The sequence below is a fragment of the Elgaria multicarinata genome, chromosome 9, assembly GCF_023053635.1.
Source record: "Elgaria multicarinata webbii isolate HBS135686 ecotype San Diego chromosome 9, rElgMul1.1.pri, whole genome shotgun sequence".
NCBI lineage: Eukaryota > Metazoa > Chordata > Lepidosauria > Squamata > Anguidae > Elgaria > Elgaria multicarinata.
Window position 1 is genome coordinate 32,523,768 of NC_086179.1, and position 25,885 is coordinate 32,549,652.

General features: G+C 41.7%; 1 protein-coding gene across 11 annotated transcripts in view; it reads right to left on the minus strand.

Moving 5' to 3' along the window:
• Nucleotides 1-1,287: 1,287 nt before the first annotated feature.
• The window catches only part of RBFOX2 (RNA binding fox-1 homolog 2), a 190,578-nt gene continuing 165,980 nt past the window's right edge, over nucleotides 1,288-25,885 (minus strand). For 4 of the 11 annotated variants that reach the window (XM_063133466.1, XM_063133477.1, XM_063133473.1 and 1 more), the window contains 9 exons: nucleotides 25,381-25,473; nucleotides 22,665-22,725; nucleotides 19,872-19,925; nucleotides 19,656-19,748; nucleotides 18,366-18,498; nucleotides 11,950-11,992; nucleotides 4,500-4,588; nucleotides 2,488-2,560; nucleotides 1,288-1,400 (listed from right to left, as the gene is read on the minus strand). In XM_063133466.1, the coding sequence (XP_062989536.1) occupies nucleotides 1,356-1,400; nucleotides 2,488-2,560; nucleotides 4,500-4,588; nucleotides 11,950-11,992; nucleotides 18,366-18,498; nucleotides 19,656-19,748; nucleotides 19,872-19,925; nucleotides 22,665-22,725; nucleotides 25,381-25,473 (684 nt within the window). In that variant the 3' untranslated portion in view covers nucleotides 1,288-1,355. Of the gene's footprint in view, nucleotides 1,401-2,487; nucleotides 2,561-4,499; nucleotides 4,589-7,422; nucleotides 7,747-7,852; nucleotides 8,309-11,949; nucleotides 11,993-14,458; nucleotides 14,499-18,365; nucleotides 18,499-19,655; nucleotides 19,749-19,871; nucleotides 19,926-22,664; nucleotides 22,726-25,380; nucleotides 25,474-25,885 lie in introns of those variants that run through there. The other 7 variants (XM_063133467.1, XM_063133470.1, XM_063133471.1 and 4 more) reach the window with 7 other exon arrangements.

Consider the following 25,885-nt stretch of genomic DNA (forward strand, 5'->3'; position numbering starts at 1 on the left):
AGCCATCTCTGGGCTCAGAGTCTTCCTGAAGCCCCTCTCAGCTCACAACTTGCAGTGCGCACCCAAACTGAGCAGTCTGGATACAGATTTCTCTCCAAAGAGGTGACAACTCACTGCAGGCTCTGTGTTGCATATCAAAGCGGAAGCTTCCTCTGTTCTTAAATTGTGTTTCTGAAACATGTTTCTGCCTGCCCCCAGATGCCAAAGCTATACAAGGATGACTTCCAAGAATAGTGTTATGACACAAACAGTCCTCCTCACTGCCTTCACCACTTTTCTGGGATCATGATCCAAGACCCATTTTTCTCTTTTCATGCCATTTTTTCGGTGGCGTACTTGCAGCCAGGCGAACTGTCTCAGGGTGAAAAGAGAAGGGTCTTGGACACTGGGATATCTGAGTAGCTCAGAGCAGCACAGTTGCAAGCTTCCCCCCCATCAACATTCTTCTCTAATGCCAGGATGTGTACAACTCTGCCATCAGACTCCTTATTATCGAAGACAAAACTCTCTCCACCATGGCTTTAGGTTCGGCAGTCCCACATCTGCTGCTTCTCCAGCAAAGAAAAGAGAGAGAGCGGGCGGGAAGAGAGGAAGACCATAGCAAGTGAAAGAAACCAAGAAGTAGAGCCTTGGTAGTGGACAACAATCACTAAAGTTAGGTGCATGTATAGAAGCAATAAGATCACATATTCATTTCAAGTCTTGTCCCCTAAAACCATTAACAGACAAAGTCTTTGGGCAGCTTTGAGGAGTCTTGTCTTGAAATCTGTAAAATCTTGACGCTTCTGGAACTGTCCTGAGCCCATGTGTGCCAGATGGCGATAAAATTGGGGGGGGGGGGGGACATTGTGTTCCCAACCAGCATGCAGGTTCCAGCTGCAGCCAATCAGCACTGCCCTCCGCAGATCGAGGGACTGTTCCTCATGGATCGCAGGCCTCAGGCTCCAGACCCAGGTAAAAGAAACGCCTGCATGTTCCTGATTTAGTTCCATGATATTGGTTCCTAATGGTGCTCCTTAGCACTATTCATTTCTTTTGTGATTGATAGGATAAGCTACGCATATACAGACATGGAAATGCATTTTGTTTACCACAGTTAAAAAAAAAAAACAACCAAAAAAAAAAAAACCCCAAAAAATGCACAATCTTTGGAACAAAAGAATTAAAGGCAGAAATTTAAAGGAAAAATACATATTCAAAGAACATAGTGAGGTATAAAAAAGTATTTCTCTTGTTTTTTTTCTCTTTTGTTTTCCTCTTCTTCTTGCTATAGAGTTCCTCTACTAGTAAATATTGCAATAGCCAGGCCTCATGAACTGGGGGGGCTGTCCCACTTGCAGGGGGCTCACGTCACTTCAGTAAGGGGCGAATCGGCTGTAGCCACCTCGATATAAACTTGCCTGCAGAAGGTTAATGGAGAGAAGAAAGTCGCAGTTAGGGGCCTTGTGACATGGTCTTTCCCCCCCTCAAATCCCAAGGAAATTAAAAGCAGCTAAAGAAACTTTCCTCAGGCACCAACTGGCATTCAGCACAGGTCTCTGACTGCTTAGTCCCATATATGCTTTCTACATCAAGGATACTTCCATCCCTGGACAATCTGTGGCAACAATTGACCGTGCTTCCCTCGCCCAGAGTTCCTGTTTATCTTTGTTCTGTGCTCTACTGGCTTCTCTGTTTTCTATCTTGTTCCTTTGAACTAAACACCATTGATTGATCTGCTGGAGGCAGCCTAAGGAACTATGTATATATGAGTTAAAGCCAAACCAGAAGTTGCTCTCAAGTGATGGAAGAGCATCTGCAGACAGAGGGCTCCTTGTAAAAAGCCTGGAGATGTTTGAAAGCAGAAAGAAAGGTAGTTGGGATGATAAAGCTCATTTTATCATCCCACCCCTTCGGGGGTGGGGGGGATACCCTATGGGAATAATGATCTACAACCCCTCCAGATCAAGGAGACTCAATAAATCAATGTCCAGTTTTAAAAAAACAAGACTTGCCTTTATTAGTTTAATATGCGATTGTTCATAAAAACAGTACTATAGCACTTTATACAAACAAGACAATAAATCAGCTCCTTTAGTTCAGGAATGCCAAGAGACTTTGCACATATATAAAGAAATAGTATATTAAGGCCTTGACTGTATTTGAGACCTGGTGTGGGAATGTCACTGTAGCAGCTGTGACAGGCATTATTTTGGGTCTGGGTGGTAGGCATTATTTTCTCACACACATCTTACCTTTGTATTTTTTTTTTACCATCCTTCAGTTAGCACATGCACAAGGTAGAATGCTATCCTTCCTCTTCTGCTACAGCAGACTCCTGTGTACATGTACTTGGGAGTAAGTGCCAATAAAATCAGTGGGGCTTACTTCTGAGTAAACAAGCTTAGGAGTGACCTCTTGCTCTATAACACACGGGGCTATCGATAAGCAACTGGCAATGGTTTCTTGGTAAAAATGCAAAAACGTGGAGAGGGAGGTCATACTCACCACAGCGCCAACGCCATAGCTAGCAGCAGGGGCAAGGGCGTGGTAAGGATCTGCTGTGTACACCCTGCCATAACTGAAGAAAGCAGGGGAATGGGGAGGGAGAGAGGAAAAAGAAAAAAGGTCACTTCACAGAAAGGCTCATAAGGCATCTTTGTCACCAGAGGAAAGGGAAACCCTACCCGCCCCCCGCCCCGATTTTCTCCATATCTAAAGGAGTAACTTATTTCAACAAGGATTTTTGGGGTTGGTATGCAGAAGTGCCAACCCCAAATCCTCAAAAATAATGAGCACCAAAATGATTAAATTAAATAAAAGCTTTATTTTAAAGAAAGCTCATTCTGGATTTATTTGCCCATTGCAAGCATATTTTGAGATCTGCCTTTTGTTCCATAAAAGATTCATTGTGAGAGGCTCAAGGCTTTAAACTTCAAGGAACCCTTAACTCTGCCAGACTTCAATTAAAAGCATGACATCTGTAACCGATCATGCCATGTAGGTAAGTGTGAGGAATGAGGTTTGAAAGGAATGAGGCAGAGGCCGTGCTATTCTAGTAGCTACTCCAGCATTCAGAATCCACAGTGGTGCAAGAGATTCCTGTACTGAGCAGGGGGTTGGATTCGATGGCCTTATAGGACCCCTCCAACTCTACTATTCTGATTCTAAGAGGAAACCTACTTGTGTTAGGGCAGGTGCCACTGTACTGTCCAAAAGAACAGTATGAGAGGTGCTTGAAATAAAAGGAACAGAACAAGAGTGAAAGCTACACAAACTGGACATCCAGGCAAATGCTTTGTAACTTTGCAAGCCAGTCTTAATTATGACAATTACTCTGCTCTGGCATACAGCGCTTATTATCAAAGGATCTTTAAGAATGATGACCACCAACTTGAACGGCTTTAAAGGGGGATTCAGTAAACTCATGGAGGATAATGCGATCAATGGCTATTAGTCGGCATGACTAAATATTTTGAGTATCGGAGGCAGTATGCTGCTGAACACAAGTAGCTGGAGAATATGAGCGGAAGGGGTGCTACTGCATTCATGTCCTGCTTGTAGGCTACCCATTGATGCATCTGGGTAGCCACTGTGGGAACAGAATGCTGGACTAGATAGGACTTTGGCCTGTTCCAGGACAGCTTTTCTTATGTTAAACTGTATGGCAACTGTAGCCATTCAACTGGAGAAATGGGGGCACACCATAAATATTCCTCAGCAGACTTTAATCCCGCCCTACTACATGGTTCATGAGCTTGCCAATTGCTAATGAAGCCACAAAAGTGGCTGTCCTCTCATCTCTGCCGCCCCACAGGCTGACTCAAGATAATTCTGGAATTGAAAGCTCTGCTCCAGGCGGAGCTTTTGGTAGGGTGGCGTGAAAGCGTCACCTCAGGCAGTACACCGAAGAATAATTTGAGAGATGAGAAATTTAGTCTGGTGGATAAAGGGAGAGTCGACTTTTGCTCCTTACCAGTAGCCAAATAAGGAGGGTCAGGCCGCACCACTGTGCCTTCACAGTAACGGCTAGTAGTCAGCATCATCTGTTTGCATGCATGTTGATCTCTGAAGGACAGAAACTACGAAGCATAGCGCTACAGGCTGAACCTCCTCATTACTTCCAGGCCAGTCAAAAACACAGCTAAGGCTGGGCCTGTTTAGTGCTCTCCTTCACAAATCCCATTATTTCTAAAACGGTTCCCACAGTAAAGGCAATTCTAATGTATATAAACTAGCATGCCACCCTGTCCCAGCAATAACAGGCAACAAGCCTAAGTGCCAGTGCCTTGTCCAGGGACAAAGAGCAGAATTGGCAACCTTGCTCCACACGTATGGTTGCGAAACTTGGCTGAAAGATGTGACAATGCAGAACCATAGGCTTATGATTATTACATATTACATATTACATAGCTATAAGGCCCAGATGGAAACGATGCTTCAGAAGTTTGCATTCCTGGTGGGAGTGCTGGGGAACATGGGCAATGGAATGTCGAAAGAACCACCCCTTCCTTACGTACCCATCGCTGTAAGCTGCTGCAGCAGCTGCAGCAGCAGTGGCTGCTGTTGCGGTAGCAGGCTGCGCATATCTGTAGGCTGCGTATCCACCCTGCGGGAAAGAGGAGAACTGACTTTATAGGTACCTGCCCCCTCACACAAAGTGGAGCCAAACACACACAACACAGAGAAAGGAAATGTTTCAAACTGCATCGACTCCCATGTCACAAGTAATCATGAAAGCCTTCCCCGACCCATCTATCTTTTGACACCCCCCTGCCCAGGAGGGGAAATCCTATATCACACAAATCTCTTAACAAGAAATTCAGATGGATTACTTCTGCTATGGCAGTCTCAGTAAGGTAACGAATCAGCAAGAAAAATATGTATGCTGATATCCACCAACACACCTTGATAATAAGCACTGTAAGAGGTTTCATTGGGAGGGAACAAGTGTCACACAGTATTATTTAACTAGAATAATGTACTTGAAAAAATAACTCTCCCAGTTATTCTTTTACTTCTTTGGTGATATTTGAGGAGAGGGGAAAAGTTCTGGTGTTCAAGTCCAGACCTTCAAGTCTTAGCTCCCGTCCTTAAGGCTAGCCAGAACCAAGAGGACAGATATAACCCAAGGGGAAAATATCCAATGCTATCACACTAAAGGAAGTTGCTACATAATACCACCTGCATGGAACCAAACAAACACATACAGGCACACTCAAAAGGGCTGTCTCTAGTAGCCGCCTCTTAAATGGAATCAGTTACCTAGGGAGGTTGTGGGCTCTCCCACACTAGAGGCCTTCAAGAGGCAGCTGGACAAGCATCTGTCGGGGATGCTTTAGGGTGGATTCCTGCATTGAGCAGGGGGTTGGACTCAATGGCCTTGTAGGCCCCTTCCAACTCTGCTATTCTATGATTCTATGAAATTGGATGGACATTTCTGAGGCCCAGAATTCATAATTATGTACTCCTTTGGGGGATGAAGGTGGAAAGTGTGGTTATAATTTTTCTAAATAAATAAAAGCACCTGTGCAAACTGAGGGCAAGAATTCCATACATGGAAAACATGTGGAAATGAAATCTCAACAGCAGACTGACAAAATCAAGCCCTTGTATGTCTCCACACAACTAAACTGTCACCTTGATGGGCTTCCCTCTTGCCTTCTGTTCCTCTCCCAGTCCTTTGGTCAATTGACATTGCCTTTAGGAGGGGGAAATCTAGCTTATCATCATTATGCCTTCCCTCCCTCTAAGCTTTTGTAGTGGCACCTCTTGGATTTTGGCAACAATAGGTTCTAAGCCCTGCCCCCACCAAGCTCCCTTTGGCCTTTAATAACCTCTACTTAGCTGTTGTCCCTTTGTTTCCTCCCCCCCCCACACACTTACTCCTATACCTGAAACATCATCATCCTCTACCAGTGAAAGCCCATCCACATTTCCCTCCATGAAACCCCACATCTTCTACAAAAACTTTCCTGGACTACCACTACCTCATCTCTTCTCTGTATTGGCTGTTACCCCATTTAACCCACTGTTACCCTCATTTAACAATTTTTTAAGCCAGTTTTGTCTCCCCACTTTCTCTCTTACATGCAACCTCCTTTGATCCATCTTTCTCAGACTGATGTCCTCTGAACAGCATTAACTTCTTCATGTCATACAACAGCCTTTCCTAACCTGGTGCTAGACAACAATGTGTTGGTTGGGGATGATAGGAGTTGCAGTCCAACACATTTGCTGTTGGCCCTGTTATTGCTAGTAAAAGTTGGTACAGATTAAGTACATGCAATTATGAAGAAAAATTATCATGTTCTTCTCCTACTGCACAGCTCAGCTGGGAGGTGGGAGAATAGACTGTGGAACTAGTACCTTGCTTTGTTGCATTGGGAGTAAAAATCAACTTTTTCAAGCACTAAAATGTGATGAGCAGCTAATGAAAATACCTTTTCACATCATGAAAAGGTATAGTAGCTTCTTCCTACTGTAATTTCAATGGACTGATGACAACAACTTACGTGGGGAAAAAACCCTCCAGATTTAATATTATGGGTATCCCATGGAATGGAAAGACCTCTCTCTTGTCAGAAAGACCCACCTCAGAACTCACCCAAATGTCTTATACAGATTAGAAGCTATGGCAGCAAATCCTGAGAATCTTGAATATATGTTAATTAAGGCAAGACAGAGTTTAAAAGCAACAACCCTATATATAGATCAGAAACATAGTGCAAGCCTGAAAACCTGCACATTAGGCCACCAAGCCTGAAAAAGTTACAAAACCATTAAAACGATCTCCAAGTGATGTCTGATGAAGATTTGTGACACTCAAAAGCATCCATACACCTGCAGTCAAATTGAATTGGACCAATAAAAGACTTTATTTTATCTCATTTGTTCTTTGGAATCACCACGGCAGCTACCACCTAAAAAAAATGAGCCACAAGGCTGTAAAACTCAAATAAGTGTTAATTTTTGTAGTTTTTAAAGCATTTTATTGTATATTTATTGCCTATTTGTATACATTTGCATGGTGTGTTTTTATTGTGCATGCTGCCTTGAGAGGTTTTTAGCTTTAAAAGTGGCCTAAAAATAATGTAAATTTAAAAAGTCCCTTTCATTGCTAAGTATCTGTAACTGTGTAGGGCAATTATAATTTTCATTTTACGTTTCTGGCTTTCATTGGAGTACTCTATTTTGTGGGGGGAAGTGAATGGAAGGGGGCAGCAAAATGTTTGATATCTCCATTTCTACAGTAAAACAAACCCATAAGGAAGGTCTCAAAATTCCTGATGTTTAGAGCTTTGGGAGGCTGAGTATGCACTTTCCCCTGATTTACATGCTGATGTAATCATTGGTGAATCAACCTGATTCTGAAGACAGACATCACTTCAAGCCCCCTGGCACAGCAAAAAGAAGAATTTCTCTATAGCCTCTCCGCTTTGAGCTTCCCCATAGCTTTGTTCTTAGTTCTTTTTTAATCCTGCTGTTCTGCTCAGCAGTGGCTGAAAAAGGACTTACAGCAACAAGCAGAACATAGCAAAGCTTTGGACACACGTTTGCTGCAACCATCCTTTTTGTCTTCCCTGTTTTAAAAAGCAGGTTGCGGAACTACTGACGCATCTTATGTTCAGGCATGCTCAGATGTAGCCTTCTCTGCCCTTGGCAACACTGACTGCTGAGCAGCTTGCCTCAGAGGGTGCCCAGTGCACTCCCTTCCCAAAATACTGCTCTACTGACATTTGAGATAATCAGTTGTGTTCAGCGGAACTGTGAACATGAGGACAAGATGCAGTTTGAAACTAAGGAACGTTTTTCCACTTCAGTCTCTAACTTGCATTTTTTTTTTTTTTTTGTAAAAGGAAGAAGGACTGGAATCAGGGTGGGGAAGGGAAATGGTGTAACATTTATTAATCAAATTAAACAAAACAAAACTAAGCATGCTGACGTTTGGAACTAAAAACAACCAGCAAAATCACCACGTTCAGACTTGTATTGGCTAGTTCTATCTATCCCAGCATTCTCTTGGGACAGCAGTTTGCCCTAGGCTCTACCACAAGCTTGGTGAAGTACACAGCCTCAATTACTAGAGCGTGCAGCCACAACGACCTGCTATTACGGAAACAGTCAGTCACCACTGGAGTTAACATTCCAAATCTTAAACAAGTCCCATTATCACCCCAAATTTTTAAAAAACAAAACCACCCTAGCCCAGTCCCACACCACAAATGTTAATAATTATAACAAGCAATAACCCATCTGTTATATCAGAGAAGGGAACAGAGACTCCACTGAGAGATTTAGAGCGAGATGTTAACATTTCTTCAGCTGACTGCACAACAAACGGAAAAAAAGGAAAAATAATTCATTGGAAAAACGAAGTTAAAAATAGCTGATGTGTATTTTCTGGTAAGCATGCACTGATGCAGTTGTGAAACTGTTAATATAAAATAAATGATGCTTATGTATGAATGATCACATCTGTGTGATATGGAAGTCTGCAAATTCTTATTATGTATGCATTCAACAAAACTAAGAGCTGAGATTAAAACAAATCCTTCTTCAGTGAAGAACAAGGAGCACAAACAGATAGCTATTTGGGTGGATGATGCCTGCTTGAAATTTAGCAGGACAACAAGAATAAGAATCACCGTATTACATTTCTTATTTCTTTCCCACCCAGTGAGTTTTTGATGTGTATAAATCAGGCACATAAATCATGGTGCAGGATTCTTTACTCAGCAGGAAGTTTGTATTTGAAATTTTGGGAACTCCTGCACTGGTTCTGTCAAGTTATTCAAAATTCCAGGGCACTTGTAAAACCTTCCCCTCCTATCATTCCTGCAACTTTAGCAGAAACAGCCTGCCCATTAGCTTAATTACAAGGACTTATTCTTCTCCCCCACCTTCAAAGTATGTTCTATACTTCTCTGCCACAATTCACGTTAGGCCCTATAGAATATTTAATCCTAACCCTAAGAGGACATTCTTTAAAAGCAATTGAGAGTGTTCCTGTCAACCAGTGAAAGGAACAGATCATGCCCAGCTGTTCCATACTTTTCTGCAGCTGGACAATAATGAATATATGTTTGAAATGATATAATCTCAATTCCTATGCGATTGGTGCCAAATCCCCCCAATTTCAATTAAGTAGAAGACATGGGCCATTTTGTTTTCACTTTCAAAGCCAATTGAATTGGGCAACTGTGAGCATGTGATGTCAGACACCTTTTCCTACAAGCAAGACAGCTTCAAAACCTCTATCACAAGTAGGAAGCAGAGCTGGGAGTGTGAGTATAGCAGGAGATGTGGTTGTGAATGTTTAATGAGCAATACATATTAAAAGGAAGGGTTCCTTGCAGCACACCTGTCTGCTTTGGCATGTGGCAAAAAGCGAGAATGACAGGGACTGCCCACGTGCTGCTTCAGCAAGGTGGGAAGGTGGAGTTTAGTTTCATTTAGTCTGGAACTCATTTAGGCTTGATGAGTGCTGTTACAAGTGCTGTTAGAAGTAGTCGTTAATCATCCTTTTCCATCATATGCATACATGGAGGGCTCTACTGACTCACTGCAGGGTTCTCATTTGTCGGTCATGTTTGAGACCTTGAGCGGTGTGGCCAAATTGCACTGAATTCAACCCTACTGCTTTCTGTAGAGAAAAGAAGAGGCAGAAGCCAAGGTAGGAGCATAGGAAGCTGCCTTAGACTGAGTCAGACCATTGGTCCGTCTAGCCCAGTATTGTCGACACTGACTAGCAGCAGCTCTTCAGGGTTTCAGGCAGGATTCTTTCCTCACCATACCTGGAGAAGCCTGGGACCTTCTGCATGCAAAGCAAGTGCTTTATCACACTGAGTGATCCCCACCCACCCATAGCTCAACAACCAAGGATACAGCAGAATATCCCTCAGGATCCACAATAAATGGATTGTGTTTTCAGTATCTTTTTTGGTAACACAAAAGGTTAACAAAAAGTTTAAACTTCCTTGTTGAGCTAAGGCCAATTCTCAGTAGCTATTGAAGCTGTTAAAGGAGGCGTTTGAGTATCGTTACAGCTTTGCCATAATAACCTTTCATACCTCTTAACTTCAGAAGTGTAGAGACAAATGCTAGTTATGGAAATATTCGTAAATTTATTACACCAATTAGAACCATATAATATTAACACAAAGATCAATACTAATATATACATATACACACTATTAATTTTTTTTAAATTTTAATGAACAGTCTTGCAGAATCCAACCTCAGGCCTAGATTGTGAGAAGTAGCTTAAGCCATGCAAGGTTGCACAGCTGTTTGCACAACTGTATTTCAGACAAATTATGGAACACACACACACACACACACACACACACACACACATCCCATTATCAGCTCACAATGTCTACAGGAGAACTTTTATCCAATCAACTTTGTGAAGAGTAAGATCTCAGCTCTCTCTTCATGTTCTGTCTTACTCTCTCAAGAAATTGATGCCGTAAGAATCTGGCATACTTGTGCACCATCTGCTGGAAGTTTACTTTTTTGCTTTCTTAGGCAATAGGCTCACCGCAATGTCAAAGTTCTACATAATACTTTTTTTTTCTCCATGTGTGCAGTCATGACCTTTCTCGGACCAAGGACTCGTGTGGCAAATATCTATCATGTAACGAAGGAACGATTGTTTTTTTTTATTTCCAGTCCATGTCAATTTTTCTGTGTTTAGTCATAGATCCATTCTGTCCCATTTCCACATTAATCTGCGATTGTCACACCAAAATGTTCATAATTTCTGACACTTTAAAAAATACAATACACATTCTGGTATGCATTTTACTCTAAAAGAAACCTTTTCACTTAAAATGCACCGGAGTGGGGAGAGATTGGCTGAAAACTATTGCAAAATTTGGAGAGGTATGAAAATGAAACGTATTCCATATATTTGTTTGGGAAATGCAAATCGGGTTGGTTCGCTTAAAAATGCAGACCGAATGAAATCTTCCCCCATCCCTTGTAGCATGTGAACTGGAGGTCATCTCTCTACATCTATATATGACAGCAGCAATTGCCAAGTTTGTAGCAGCAAGGGGTGGGAGGGAACCACTGCAATGAGAAGAATTGAGGTTGACCATATCTGTGATCTGTCAGGATGTAACCAGGGGAAGTTAAGACTACTCACATGGATAAAAATGTTTTGTGAAAACTAACTTAAGCCATGCTCACATGAAGCATTGTAATTCTCCTGGAAGAATTACAGAATTATCTGTTTTTATGGAGTTTCAGAAATCTATTCAAAATTATGGGAGGGGTTCTGACAGCTTTCCTAACAAAATCAGAGTCCCGGTATCAATGTCTGGACAAAAATGCCCTGCTAGGCAATGTAAATGGGTGAAACTAAGTGAACTAGGGGCAACAACGCAGGGCAAGTAGTCTGCTGGAATTCTGTGCTGTGTGATTCTTCCCCTCGCCCATAGGGCACTGTTGATACTTTTTCTACAACCCCAGTAAATAGGTCAAGTCAATGATTTTGGTGGGTTTTTAAAAACCCTGTAATTGACATATCCATTCCCAAACTTATGTATAACAGGTGATAAAAGGACGTCAGAATGCGCTACACCGAAATCCTAAGTTTTCTTGCAAGATAGGCAGCAGGTATCCCCTACAGAAAGCATGGATAAGGAACAGGAAAAAAGAAAAGAATATGTGATTCTTCTGTGCTAATCATGTGTTGTGATAACAATACCAGATGTTTGCCTGGTTGTTGGTGTCCTATAGCATCCTACTTGTTAAGAAAGTGGGACTTGTGCAGCACTGAGATGTACAGGAGTTTTGATCACATGCTCACAAACGTATGCTGGCCTTTTTTTCTTTTCTTTAAAGACTCTGTTCCCATCTCTAATTCGGCACTGGAGTGGTTAGTATTAATTCAAGAGTTTGTTTTTTCCACTGCAATCCACAATCTGATTGGTTGGCAGGTCACACTGGCACTCCTACCTGAGGTATTTTAGCGCTAATGATTGGTTCCTGTAAGACTATTCTATAACAGAACACAGGAAGAGCAGTTCAAAAACACAGCTGTGGAAGGAAACAGTCACACAAAAAGCCCACTGAAGGGCTGACCAGCCTTTTCTTTCCAGAGGATGCAAGCACGCTTTTCATAGACAGGTTTGGTCTTTTAAGACAGCTGCTCTTTGCCAAGTAAACCCACACTAGTGGAAGCTGTGCTAGAAGCTGTTACTTCCCATACCTACCCCTGAGCACCCTGGGGCTGATTATCTGTGTGTTTAATGCCAGAGAGTAATAAATCTTGTGGTACAGCCTTTATCATGAAAATAAAAGTAGCTAGGCAGGGATGGTTGCCCCAGAAAGAGAAAAAGGGAGATGAGGAAAAGGGAAAAGGAAAGCAAAACATATGAACAGAGCTGGAGTTAAGTTTTCTCTTTTCTCTTTCCTACCTTTATATTAATTCCCTCTCTTCTTCCTCCAATTTATTGCCACCAAATGAGCTTCATCAGTGTGATTTTTGCACCTGCCTTCCTTTACTTTCTTTCTAGCACAGCTACACAAGGCCAAAGCCCTCTTCATTCCCCTTACAATGGCTATTTCCCCACAGAGGCAGGAAAATAAATAGCTAGTAGGTTGTTACAAGGAAACAGCACCCATTTGGATTCATGCCAATTAAGACAGCAAAAAGCAGGTTGCTTAGATGTTATGACTGAGATGTAGCCATACATTTCAGTTCAGCTGGCAATGAAAAGCAATGGGGAAAGCTTGGTAAATCTACCTTGAGAGACTGTGTTTACAGTAGTCCTGTTCTCTTCCCCATCCCACAAACCCTAAAAGAGTGAGATCTAAATCATTTATAGCAAAAAGACCAATAAATGCCATTTTAGGCCTTATATTTATTGAAATGCCAGTATTATTGTGCAATAAGTCTATATACTATTAAAACTGTTACCTGTCATACACAACTCCTTTTGGCTAAGGTGGAGGGGGGAGGAACCTGCCAAGATGAGTGGGAAAATTACACCTGGCAGCCTTTCTTGTCATTCGCATCCCTGGCTGTGTGAGGGATGATGCTAAGCAAAGGATGCCATCTATTTGCTTGTCTTCTCACTGCATGACTGGTACCCAGCTGTCTCCTCTGTATGAGAGAGCAATTTAGGAGTGCTGGGGGACAGGGGAGAGACCCAGCATCATTCTTTTGTATTTCTACACAAATTATGTAACAGAATCTGGCCAAGGTAGGAAAAGGTTTGTATACAAGATCCAGAAATAAGTGTTGCCTGCAATAAGTTCCACTATAACCATCACAGTAGGATTTTCTATGTTTAGCCAGAATGCATTCCACTTTATGTGGCTTGCCTGGGCAGGGGAAATGTTTCCTTATGAAGCACAAAGACTGTGCTTTTGAACTACAGAGACAGAGCAGAAGAAACTATAGTTTGCCCCATCTATTACCTGGGAATGAATTTTAATAATTACAAAACATTTAAAATAAGATGCTTTTCTTCAGCAGTAGGAATACTAAATTCACCTGTCCTAACTATAATATAATCATAAGGTCTTTGTGACATCAAAGCTGTACCTCCGTTGCCACTATACTGCTGACTTTGAATTAATTTGGTGAATAGCTTTATTGCCAGCTGGTAACTGGGTGTGGGGTGGGATTTTAAAATCTTTCTTTCAAATAGAGATGGATAAGTTCTTCTTATGAGCCAAATATATTGTCTTAGATGCACGTGTTCATCAGACTAGAGCACAAAGAATTCTCTTTATTAGGCTGGCTGCTAGAGTCACATGGCAAGACTGCATATGGTTAATTAGTAGTTTCGAAAGGTATGGGAGAATGAATACTTTTTATCTAATATTTTCACTTATGGCAGACAAAGTAAGGGGGAGAATTATGGTTATTTAGGGAATGAAGTGGAAAGATGTTCCCCTACGGATAATTTACCCTGAAACTGAAGGGTAAATTGAAAATTTTCAGGAGGGCCTAGCATTCACATTTCTATGCTGCATGTGTTTTTGTGAATCTTAGAGTACAGCTCCCTACATAAATCAAGCCTTCAAAAGGTCCCAAGAGGAGAATGGGAAGGGATGGAAAAAAGGGAAGATCTGAGGCTAAACCAGTCCTGTCATTTTTGGATCCAGATTATGCCAGAGATGCATTGATAGAAATTTTAATATGCCAGTCATCTCTCAGGTTGACTACTAGTACACCGTACCTTGCGTGAAAAGGACACCCGGTAAGCTGACCCTGGCAATGGTCAGGAGACCCAGAGGTTCAAGTCTCGCACCCAGGGGCAAGTGCAGTGACAGAGAAACATGCTTGCATTCTTAAATATATAAATGTATATATCCACAAAGAAGAAGAAAACTAAAGTAAATTATATTTGAAAACACAAAACAAAACAAAATCAGAAACATCAACCCCTCCCAAAAAAAAAAAGGCTGGCTTGTTGGGGGTTGGGGATGAGAAGGCTCCGGTGTGTGTACTTACATAGAGGTCAGCACCGTAAAATCCGTCCTGGTAAACCACACTGCAGAAAATCCACACAAAAACAAAACAAAAAAACAAAACAAAAAGAACAGAAAACACATTCCGGTTATTGAGGACGGCGGCATGCACATGCATTTTACACAGGCAGGTGATGTATGAATCCATAACCTGGGCTTTCGGGCAGGAGCAAATCAGCAAGAGATTGTGTGTGCGCGCGCACGCTAGACAGCTCCATATCATCTTCCACAGCATGCAGGTGGGCAGGGCAGAAGGGGAGACAGTATGCAAAGGAGGGGTGGGGAGAGAACAACCTTTATATTGTACAATAGAATGTTGCTGTTTCTTTCTTTAAAAAGGGGGGGGGGGAGAAAAAAAAGCAAAGAGGCTCTGATGCCCTGGAGAAATGTGACTTGAGAAAGCTGGACTCTAGTTGCTAACCTGGAAAGGCCTCAGTTAACCCCTAAACACATGGACAAAGTGGCTTCATGTAATGGGCTTCAAGTAGAACAAACATGTTCTTTAGGAGAAGTTCATCAAATGCTGGAATCCACCTAGGTCAGAAACACACCAAGAGTTGTGTATAATTATGCATCTTGCAGCCTTGTGCGATCATTTCTGATATCCATACATCACCTGTTTTATATCCTGTACATTAGACATGCGATAGGATTTGGCTGATCACACAAGCATGCAAAGTATTATTATTATTCAGCACCTCAAAAGTACTGATGCAACAACTCTGGGGGGGAACCCCAAAAATCAATCAATTCTGATCAAGGTAAGCACAGATAAATGTAACCCAAAAAGAAATACCCACAATGCATTGCTTTCTCAAGCAGAGATAATGAGCTAAAAGGGTTAGGCAATTTGATCCACGGTCCAAGAACTGAAAATCAAGTGAGGCGGATCCCTGATAGTAATGACACATTCCACAGCTCTCTTTTGAGTTTAATAGCCACTAATTAGTTTTGTCCAGAAGCAGAGGGACTGGGGACCTGGACGCTCTAACACTTGCTGGGAACATTTAATAGTGTGAAGCACTTTGCTTTGGTAGGGCAGAGGATCAGGGAAGGACAAGGGAGGAAAAGAGGGTTTGCCACAGCCCTGGTTATGAATGCATGCTTTAGCATTGCAGAGCTTTCTCCTGCTTTATCCCCCTGGATAGCTGAATGCTAAATCACTCATATTAAAAAGCATTAGTTCCCCATATATGAGATCCTTGTGTGCATGTATCTGGCTTACCAGTTAACGTTATCACAGGCTAGGAGGAAGGAGGCAGTATTACTTGTATTTTTTCCCCAACTGGAGTGCAAAATGAAGTCAAGTATCTCCCACTCTGATCAGAACACACCCACCTATAGGAAGTTACAAACAACAAGGCCAGGATAGCTTGGCTATAAGTTTGCCATACTCATGAGGGTTCTACAGTGATGAAAGCTAGTGTTAAGTAATCCGGTGGTATCCCAGTTCATAGTGATCTCAATCTGCTCCCTATAGACAAAGCTGCACTCAAAGTTTGACCTACAAAAACACAGTTGATGACACTTTCCTGCAGGGAAAGTAACATCAATTCAGCGGGGACCGATAAGGCCTTATGATAACTGGATACAGAGGAGGAGGGGGCATTAGGGGGTCTATATTTCACTGCTGGTTTGGGTTTATCAGCCTCACGTTGTTAACATAATACTGGTTTGATTGTTTCAATGATACTTGTAATAGTGAGCTCCAGAGACTCTTATGCTCTGGGTAAATATCTTGTATTACATTTCAGCTTATATGAATGTCTCTTTTTCAACAATTTCTCAATTGGAGAAGATCATGCCGTTCTTATGCTCTTTTATTTTAAAAGTCTAAGCGGGAGAAAAGTGATGTATTATGTAGCAACAAACGTTTATGCCCTCTGGATAATGAAACTTATCTGCTGCACTTGCAAAGCTGTTTCCCCACCACTGTATATTGAGATAAATTATACAACCAAAATACTGTGATCTCTACACCACAAGGAACCAAAACTCCAGCAAGTGTCTCTTGCTGTACAGGGTCACCTGATTCCAGCTATGACAGAAAGTGAGTTACTGGACAATTTCACAAAAATAACTTGCACAGTTTGAGAGAGCAACTTCTTACTGCTGTTGTCCCCCTACCGGTGGGCAAGTTAACATAATTTGAAAATATATAATCCTGAGAGCCATTTTTCAAGCTACACTGGATTTAAATACTCAATTTAAATCTCACTGAAATCCCAAAGCATATTTTCCCTGTGCACTACTAGGATCAGCTTCGTTTCTAAGAATAGTCTAGCCTTTACTATCAGGGAAAACAACAACAAAATGATATTCCTATAACTTGATTTATATTACCAAGTATTAACACCTAGACGTGAATCAGTGTAAGAAGGGCACTATGTAATTAGTCCATGGAATGGTGTAACAATTCTCCCTGTATGGATCAAGAAGGGTGCCGTATACAGGTACTTGCTACTTTATAGGATAGAAAAGTAAAAAAAATGTATAGAACTTTTTATTATAAAAGCAATAGTCATCTGGCAATGCGACATTGCTCCCAGTTTTAAATTCTGGGCACAGAAATCCAATCCTGTTAAGATATTAAGATATTCCAGTGGAACTATCATGAGCCAGAGCATTCCTGCTTGAGGCAGAAGACGATCAGGGATGTTCACACAACATGCTAACCCACACTCAGTGGTTGAGCATGGGTTGTTTTGAAATGCGGATTGTTTGTTGAACCATGGGTTAGCGTGTTGTCTGAATACAGCACATTTTCTGCAGGATTGGTTATCATTTGTCTGGACACAACTAGGGTTTGTTAACCACCCTGAATAGCCCAACAACAAACCACTGGTTCTTAAGGTGGCTTGTTTAAGAAAATTAAACCACACAGCATTGTTAACAAGCCACCCTGGCTGCATTCAGACAACACACTAACCCACAGTTCAACAAACAACCCATGGTTCCAAACAACCCACACTTAACTACCGAATGTGGGTTAGCATGTTGCATGAATAGCCCCGACATGCCATAGGTATGGCTGCTGCTAGTCAGAAGAAACAAGAATCAGGATCCATCTAGTCCTTTCTCCTCCTCAGGTTTCTTCTGCGAAGGATTTAAATCTGAGAAAGATGCTTGGAGGACATCACTACAAAATAAACTGCAGCATCAGATACAAAGTGAAATCCTAGAATGAAAACTTCTGGGCAACCTGTCAAGCCTTGAAAAGCCACTCCTTCAAAAAAACAATAGAGCAGTTTGTTGCTACAGACTTATTTCCAAAGTATGGAAATAAAAGCTAAGGAAGCAAGGCCAAACATTCTATCAGTGTGATGTTGTTGCTTGTTTTCTTTCACTTTCCTGCCCTTCATGTACCCTACCTTTAAAACAGATTTAAGAGATTTTGTTTTAACCCTTCTCAAAACGTCTCTAATCAAGAAAGCAAATCCATTGTGGGTAACTCTCTCTCCTGTGCCCTATTCCCAGGCAGCGGGCAATGAAGCTAACAAGCAATGCTTGCCACTCCTGGGTAACTCAATGGAACTGGATTTCAGAGAGCAGAAGCTGCCTCACTCCAGACTCTACACCCTTTTTATTGCTCTCTTTGTAGTAAAACTATTTTACCCAGGCCAGATTGTTTCTATGCTGCCAAACTAGAGGAATTGACAATTAATTTAAGCAGATGCTTTTCACTGATGAGCCCCCAAGGAAATGAAAGGATTATGCTCGTCACAAACGTAAGATTTTAGACTGCCTTTTCCAGGTGAATAGGGTGCAGAGTGTTTTGGTGTTGGCATATTCTGACTCTCACCATCCATCATGTCTCTACTTTTTATTATTGGTGAACCAGCTGACTTTCAGGTTCTGCAGAACACTGTTGGGTGGTTTACAACCCTTACCCTGGGTAAGCTGGGATGGCTGCTGGAGGTACTGCCCGCACTGCACCATACACTGTCCGTCCTCGGCCCCTCAGATGGGCTCCCCTGAATGCGGCTGCTGTGGTGGCTGCAGTTGGGTAGGGGAAGCCGGGAACTGTGAAGACAGACAGACAGACAAGCAGGCAGGGAAAAATGTGAGAAGGATCACTACATCTGCCTAGTGAATAGCAACCATTTTTTAATAGAATGATACGCAACTCCAGAGCTGTGGATTGTTCCGCACCTGTCCTGCAAAGGAGCATGCTGAGAGCCCTAATGACATCACATACCTCTTGCTACATCACGGCCCTGAAGGGGAGTCAGGGTTGCAGAGAGACAAGGCATGCAAGGGATTAATGCTGTGTCATGCCTCATTCATCACAAACTGCAAACTTTCCCCCCTCTTCCTCCGCCCTGTTTTGATAGTGCCATGCAGTCTGGTTAGAAAGAGTCCGAGAAGCACAGAGAGTTGCTACTAATACAGGCAGGCGACTCTTCCATATACTTGGGATGGGGGCATTTGAAATGCTTCACCATGAGCCCCTTCAAGTGGCGAGTTGACAACAGGGTGAGATGTTTTTTGTTTGTCTTGCTCATTCTCCATCCCACCCGGTCCTTCCCACCACATTCAATTTAAACACAGAAGGGTCATAAAAATCCAATGGAAGGCAGCCAAAATTAATCATGACGTACCAGTTTACCAAGAGCCCACCTTCTGGCAAAGGTGACCATTAAGTGGTTCCATATATATTGGGCCCTGTTTTATTACACTTCATGCTGGAGTAAACTGGCTCAGGGCAAAACCATGTCAAAACCTCAGAAGGCAGCTGAGAACACAATGCAATAAACAGATACCCAGAAGGCGCCAGTCCATCACAAAGCACAAATCCAACCCAAGGTGCTCCCAGGAGCATTGCCACAAGGGGGCCTGCAGTGGACTCGCAGTTTAGTAGCTTGAATAATATGTACTTTGGAGTGCGGCCTACTCCGTTTCTGCAGACCGAAAGCCAGGACAATCAGGCCTTCCATATACACATCCTCCCTTATGGATTTCCAGCGTCCCTATCGCTCGAGGGAGCCCCAGCCACAAGCAGGCATGCAAAGGCATTGCAAAATAGAAATGGCCTTGGCCACTGTCCAGAGAAGTGGCCTCTATTTCTGACAAGGCCCATCCATTCAAGTACATATTATACAGACTGAAAAGAAGAGGGCTAACAGATCACTGTTTACTCAAGCACAGTAACAATACAGGGGCCAATAGGGGCTACTTACTGATTAAAGGAATGTAAGTGTTAATACCCCCCCTTCCTGACAGGGGCACTGCAGCGTCATTGCCCAGCGAGACATCTGCTTGAAAACTGGATGCTAATTTAGTTTTAAAAAGAATAAAAAATGTAAACAGGTTATAAAGAAACAGCAGGTTGAGAACACAAGCAAACACCACTGCAGTCAATTGGCAGAAACAGAAGACTCAACGTTGAATTCTACCTGCATATAATTCAGGGCCATACACTGCTCCAACCACAGGGCTCAGCTTCCAACCTGAAAGAAGTAAGTAAGAAATGAGCACGAAGCTCTAGCCCAGGAAACGAGCAAACAGTTCGATATGCGCAATGTGGCTTCCTGTGCTTATCCCCTTGTTTTGCTTCCATCGAGATTGTTCCTGCGTATAAAGACCGGCTATGTTTTCCTGATTTCTCATGTTAGATACCAACTAATTCTTCTGGCATAGAATTCCGTGCCAATTACATCCAACAGTTTGAGTATGAAGCTGACAGTCCATTCACCCTCCCGCCTTTTTTTAAAGGCCATAGTTGGAGTGAAGGAGCAAGTGAAAAATTTGAAGGCTGGTCTAAACCTACTTACACGAGATGTACTACAATAAGGATGCACACATGATTTGTGAAATTACAGCTTGGTATCTTTGAACATCTCATTGGCAAAGGCCCCCAATGTTAGTGCACTGGGGAACATTTGGAAGGAACTAAAGGAAATGTGAGGAAAGCCTCCACAGGCAACTTCACTGACAATACACATGAGTGGGTTGGGATATCAGGCAGTAAGTGCAAATATAGCACCCACTAGCTTTCCTGCAAAGGGTTACCAACAACAGAATCAGGCACAGACGCTATGATCTTTGTGTCACTGCTGCTATATGCAAATGATTATTAGGACTGTCCAGGTTTCTAAACATCTGTACTGCAATTCCTTATGCTAAACAAGGGCCACCCTATTTCATATCAGTTCCATTACCAAGAAAATGAGACCCTCATTGACCAGGTCAAAAAAGCGTGCTTCTGTTTTTACCTCTCCCACAGACCAGCTGCATTGGTGAGAATTTACTAAAAGCTGGAATGCAATCATGCTGATAATTGAGCTACAAAGATTATAAATGGATGAATATACTTAATTATTATGCATTCTCTTTTCTTTGCTTCATTTTCCGTAGTTTCTTTTGTATTTTAAGTAATCCAAAAATAACTTTGCAATAGTATTTTTTAAATATTTGCCCAATAGGAAGCAAAGTCATCAATGGGCCTGTTCAGACAACATGCTAAGCTACAGTTAGGTTGCTAACCCTTTTGTAGCAAATGGTTAGTGAGTATGTTTAAATTGTGGTTATGTAGCCACCATGGTTAGTTAGGAATGGTTCACACAACACACTAAGTCATGGTTCACATGACACACTAAGCTATAATGTTTATCTCAAAATGCTAAACCACCATGGCTTAGCATGTCATCTGAACAGGGTCATTAAGTATTACAGAAAATAACATTTAACATAATAAATTGGTATTCCCCTGCCAAATGAATGTAAACTGATGTGTATTCTGTGATGTACATTCAAAAAATTGGGGATTTAGTTTCCTGTTAGATGGAATGCTAGATTATTTGAGGATTGTCAGAGGTTAGGAGGGTAACATTTCAATAACTCACATCATCCCTTACTGCTATCCTTGAGGATCCATGGCTTGCACCTCTGGTGCCTAGCAGTGCCAAGAAAGCCTTTGGCCAAAGATCTTGGAAAACTGTTTCAAGTGGATAGTACCGGGCATGACAAGACTGATGATCTGACTCAGTGCAAGGCAATCCTTGTACATCCTTGTGGGAAGGAGCCATATGACATCATCTAGGTTACTCATCCCTGGTGTTGCCAATTAAGAGAATCTTAGCAGGCAACAGAACTCGGGTGTGGGGGGACAGACCTTGAGATCTAAGAGAGACATTGCTAATCTGAACAGACAGTACTAGGCTAGGCTAGACAAAAAGGTCTAACTCAGTGAGCTGGTTCGCATGTCATGCTAAGCCACCATTGGTTAATTAACTCACAGGGCTTAGAGATGTGTCCAGGGGCCATTTTCATTATTCAAGCCACGACCGCAGCTTGTCATATCATGCGAACCTGGCGAGGGTGGGTTGTTGGAATGGTTAACAAACTACCCAGAACTCATGGGCTGTTCTTGGGTTGTGAGTGGTTTGTTAACAACTCACCCCCACCAGGTTCACACAAGATGACAAGCTGTAGTTGTGGCTTGAATATTTCAAAGCTGCCCCACATGCACTAGAATGCGCCTCAACCCACTGTGGGTTCAATAAGCCGTGGTGAGCTGCTGTGATCATGAGAACTGGGTCAGTATAAGGTAACTCACTGTACAATATTATTAGACAGAATAAATTAGGCAGACTGGGGTGGTGGTGGGAGAACACAAGCCAATGGCTTTTCACAGGTTGCTGCTCCTTACTTGAAGTTTACATGTGTAAAGACCTGCAGGCTTTGATCCCCAGCTTACTTTTCTTTATATTAGCAAATGGCAGCCACTGCCTTATATGGGAGAAAATTGTACTCTAGACTGTAGCCCATTTACTTATTATATCCAGTTATATTTGCAGATGCATAAACCGGTCTCTTTCTCTCTTTTAACTTAGGAAAGCTTGCAATGATTGAGAATGTACGATTGAATCACAAAGGCACATTTTCTCATCAACCCTCACTTTTTAATAGATTTTACAAGATGCCCATTTTTTCACTTACATTTTTGAGATTTTCCATTCTTGAATGTTTGCAGTAAGTTATATACGTGGAAGTGCACTATACAGACATACCCTTTTAATATCACTAATTACGCTGGACTAATTACCTTACTTTAACATTTATATACACAAGGCCTTTTATCACAAAACTTCACATTATACTGGAAATCCAGAGGGAAATAACTTAACCCCTATGCCTATCAGTCCACCCCCATGTCTCCCTTCTTCATTATTAGCATTTCCTCTTACCATTTGCATATGGCGTGACCATCTTCTTATTAGTCATCACTCGCGCTGTGGCATTATTAACCTAAAAGTAAAAAAGGGGACAGGGAAGAGAGGGAAGGAAAACAGGACTTTAGAGAAAATGGTGGAAACCTCTGTGATTATTTTTTAAAGCTTGTTTAAAAATTCAACACATTTAAATTTACTTTTACAAGTTGCCATTAAATTAAATATTAAAAATGTAAACAGATCTTATTCTGGCATTTTAATTATGCATTAAAGAAAAGGCCAAAAAGAGTAGATTTTCTCAGGCATCCCTACCAGCTTTAAGTGAACTGGGTATTTGATGCTCACTGATCCAAAGGGCAACACCCCACCCCCACCATTACTGTTTTCTCCATGCCCAGTTTGACTGGTATGAAGTAGTGAACAAAAACAACCTTGTCTCATCTTTTAGTAGCCTCTCAATGAACTGCAATGGTTTACTAATATTACAGAGAAGACAGCTATTTGGGCCGAAAGAGAGCTTAGATCCCAGGTGCCTTGGATTAATTCCTTCTACTCCTAAAGGGCTTTGGGTTCCTAAGCAAGATTAGTTGGCCTGCATCCCAGTTTCAGGATATCCTGTTTAAGAGATGGATCCATCCCCAATTACTGACTTTTGAGAAGGAGAAAAACGAACACCAGTATGAAATTTACAAGGTGTCTCTTGATTTCCTAGAGCCCTCCACCCTCATTACTAAGCTCTTTATAGCTCCAAGCATTCTAAGCACTGCAGCAAATGAATGTTACAGAAGAGATGATGCTAGTTGAACATGGGCGGGGTGGGCAAAGCCAAATGACTGCAGCCCATTGTCAGCCTCAGAGCTCTTGCAAAGAGGGTGAAGGCTGAGCTAGAATCAAGTGACATTTCCAAATCCTAGATCTTAATAGAAGAACAAGCCACAAAGCCAATCTGAAGACCAAGTGAGCAAAGAGAAGGGAAAAAATTAGATGCCCTTTGATGCTTAATTTAAAAAAGTGAGCTTGGCAAAGAAGAAGAGAGCCTGGAATCTCATTACTCTAGTTTTAGCCCCCAATATTATACAAGTTACACATTTTAAAAGAAAGAATGGGAAACAACAACGATGAGACTGAGAGCATGCTGTTAAAACACACATAAAAAAGAAAACAACAACAACAACAACAACAACAATTGATTAATGGGGTAAGGAAGGGAAGAGGAAGGAGAGATCTCACAGACAATCATTAAGATGGAGCGAGTGCCTGAAATCAGCTGCTACAGCAGAGTGCAATACAAGCACTTAAAGGAAAAATGGCCAAAACCAATCAGAAACCACCAGTCAGCAAAGAGAGACCAACAGCTGCATTTAACTGAGTGAAGAAAAAAAATGGCAAAGGGAGAAAGAGAACAATCACAGGTCTGGAGAGAAGAAGAGCAAGGGGGTGAGGAAAGAAGATTGGGGGGGGGGGGGGAGAGAGGATGGTTGCATTAATAAAACCAGCCAAACTGGAGTTCAGTAACTCTGAGTAAGATGTGCAAGGGAAATCACCAGGAAGTCAGTAATCAAACAGCTCAGACTTATACAAAATGGTATGTACATCCAAAATCCAGGCGGCATAACTCAACAGCATTGAAAATAAAAGGGGTGGGAAGGGAAAAAGGAAAGGGGGGGGGACAACAAGTCAAATCACATTTTGTAGTGTTAATGTGAAATGGCAGATGGATTTTTTTTCTTTCTTAATTTTTGTTTTGCATTAACAAAAGAAATAAGCTTCTCCTCTAGCACTTTGGTTTCACTTACCGCCAACTCGTACCATCGCCAGCATTGTGTATAGTTACCATGGAAAGAGTGAGTCAAGTGAAGGGCCCTAAACACTAAACCATTGAAAAGGGAAATAAAACAACAAAAACAAAACAAAAAAACAAAACAAAAAAGCAAAATATGCAGACATCTTACTCAAAACGGCGGCTTTTAAGTTTTCCCCCTTATATTTAGTACTTTTTTTCCTTAAAAAGAGTGGGAGAAGAAATAGGGGCCAGTTAGCCTCCAATATGAGGGAACAGATGTTTAATCACAAGGCAATTGTTTCCCATGTAGGTAACATCTACTCACCCCTCATCAAACTCTATGCTCATTGCAAGAGCTAATTTTGAGTGCACAGTTCTTTACTGAAATCATGTCAAGGAAGTTACTCTAACATTTCAAATAAGTTCCTTCCTGATCTTTCCATCCCTTCCCACTATTAATGTAATTTCACCGTTCATATGGAGGAGAACTGGCCTCTGAGGAAAGGACAGATACTGGCTGTCCCTCTTCTTTGTTCTTAAGACACCAAGTTACAAGTTGGACAGTGCTTTTTTTCCCCATTAGTTTTGATCAGGTTTGGCAATAGAAAGTTGGAGCCTCATAAACTGAAGCAAAGGAAAATCAAGATAGCAGAAGGGCAAACATTTGGAGTGGGTTGGAAACCAACTTAAGAGAAAGGAAAAAAAGAAAAAGAAAAATACCTAAAATAACAAAACATATATAGATATATATTTGAGTGGGGGGTGTTATTTTTATACACCTCAGTGCAGGGGGTGGGGAGTGAAAAACACAGAGACACAAACACACACACACACACGCACACACACACACAAGACAGGTATTCAAATGTGAAATAAGTGAGGCAAGACACAAAAAAAGAAACAAAAGAATAAATATAAAGAAGAAATTGAATTACTGAAGACATGCACCTCGATTTTACGGCCCTCTACCACGGTGCCGTGTAATTTCTCCCTGGCCCTGTCTGCATCAGCACTATTCTCGAAAGTTACGAACCCGAATCCCTGCATGCAGCGGGAGAAGGGGGGAAAACATGCACATCGTTATATATTGAAATACTGATATCTAGATAGAGAAAAAAAATATCACAGTATGAAATTGACATCAGCACAACTTAGCAATACTCTCCTAGAGTCACATTTTTGGTTCATGCATGTCTCATGAAAGATTTTTTTTTTTAAAAAAAGAAGAAGTTGTAATCAGATTTAAAATAATAATAAAACATAAAGCAATTGAGGCCAGACCAAAAAAGTACAGTTACTCGAGACAAATTTTGAAAAGGAAACTAGCTTCTAGTCTGATGGAACAAAATTTGTTAAATTCAAGACAGAAATCTTGCCACACAGGTCCATTCAAATGCATACTTTTACAGCAATCTCAACAGTTGCCTTTATATGGCCAAAATACACATAGGCA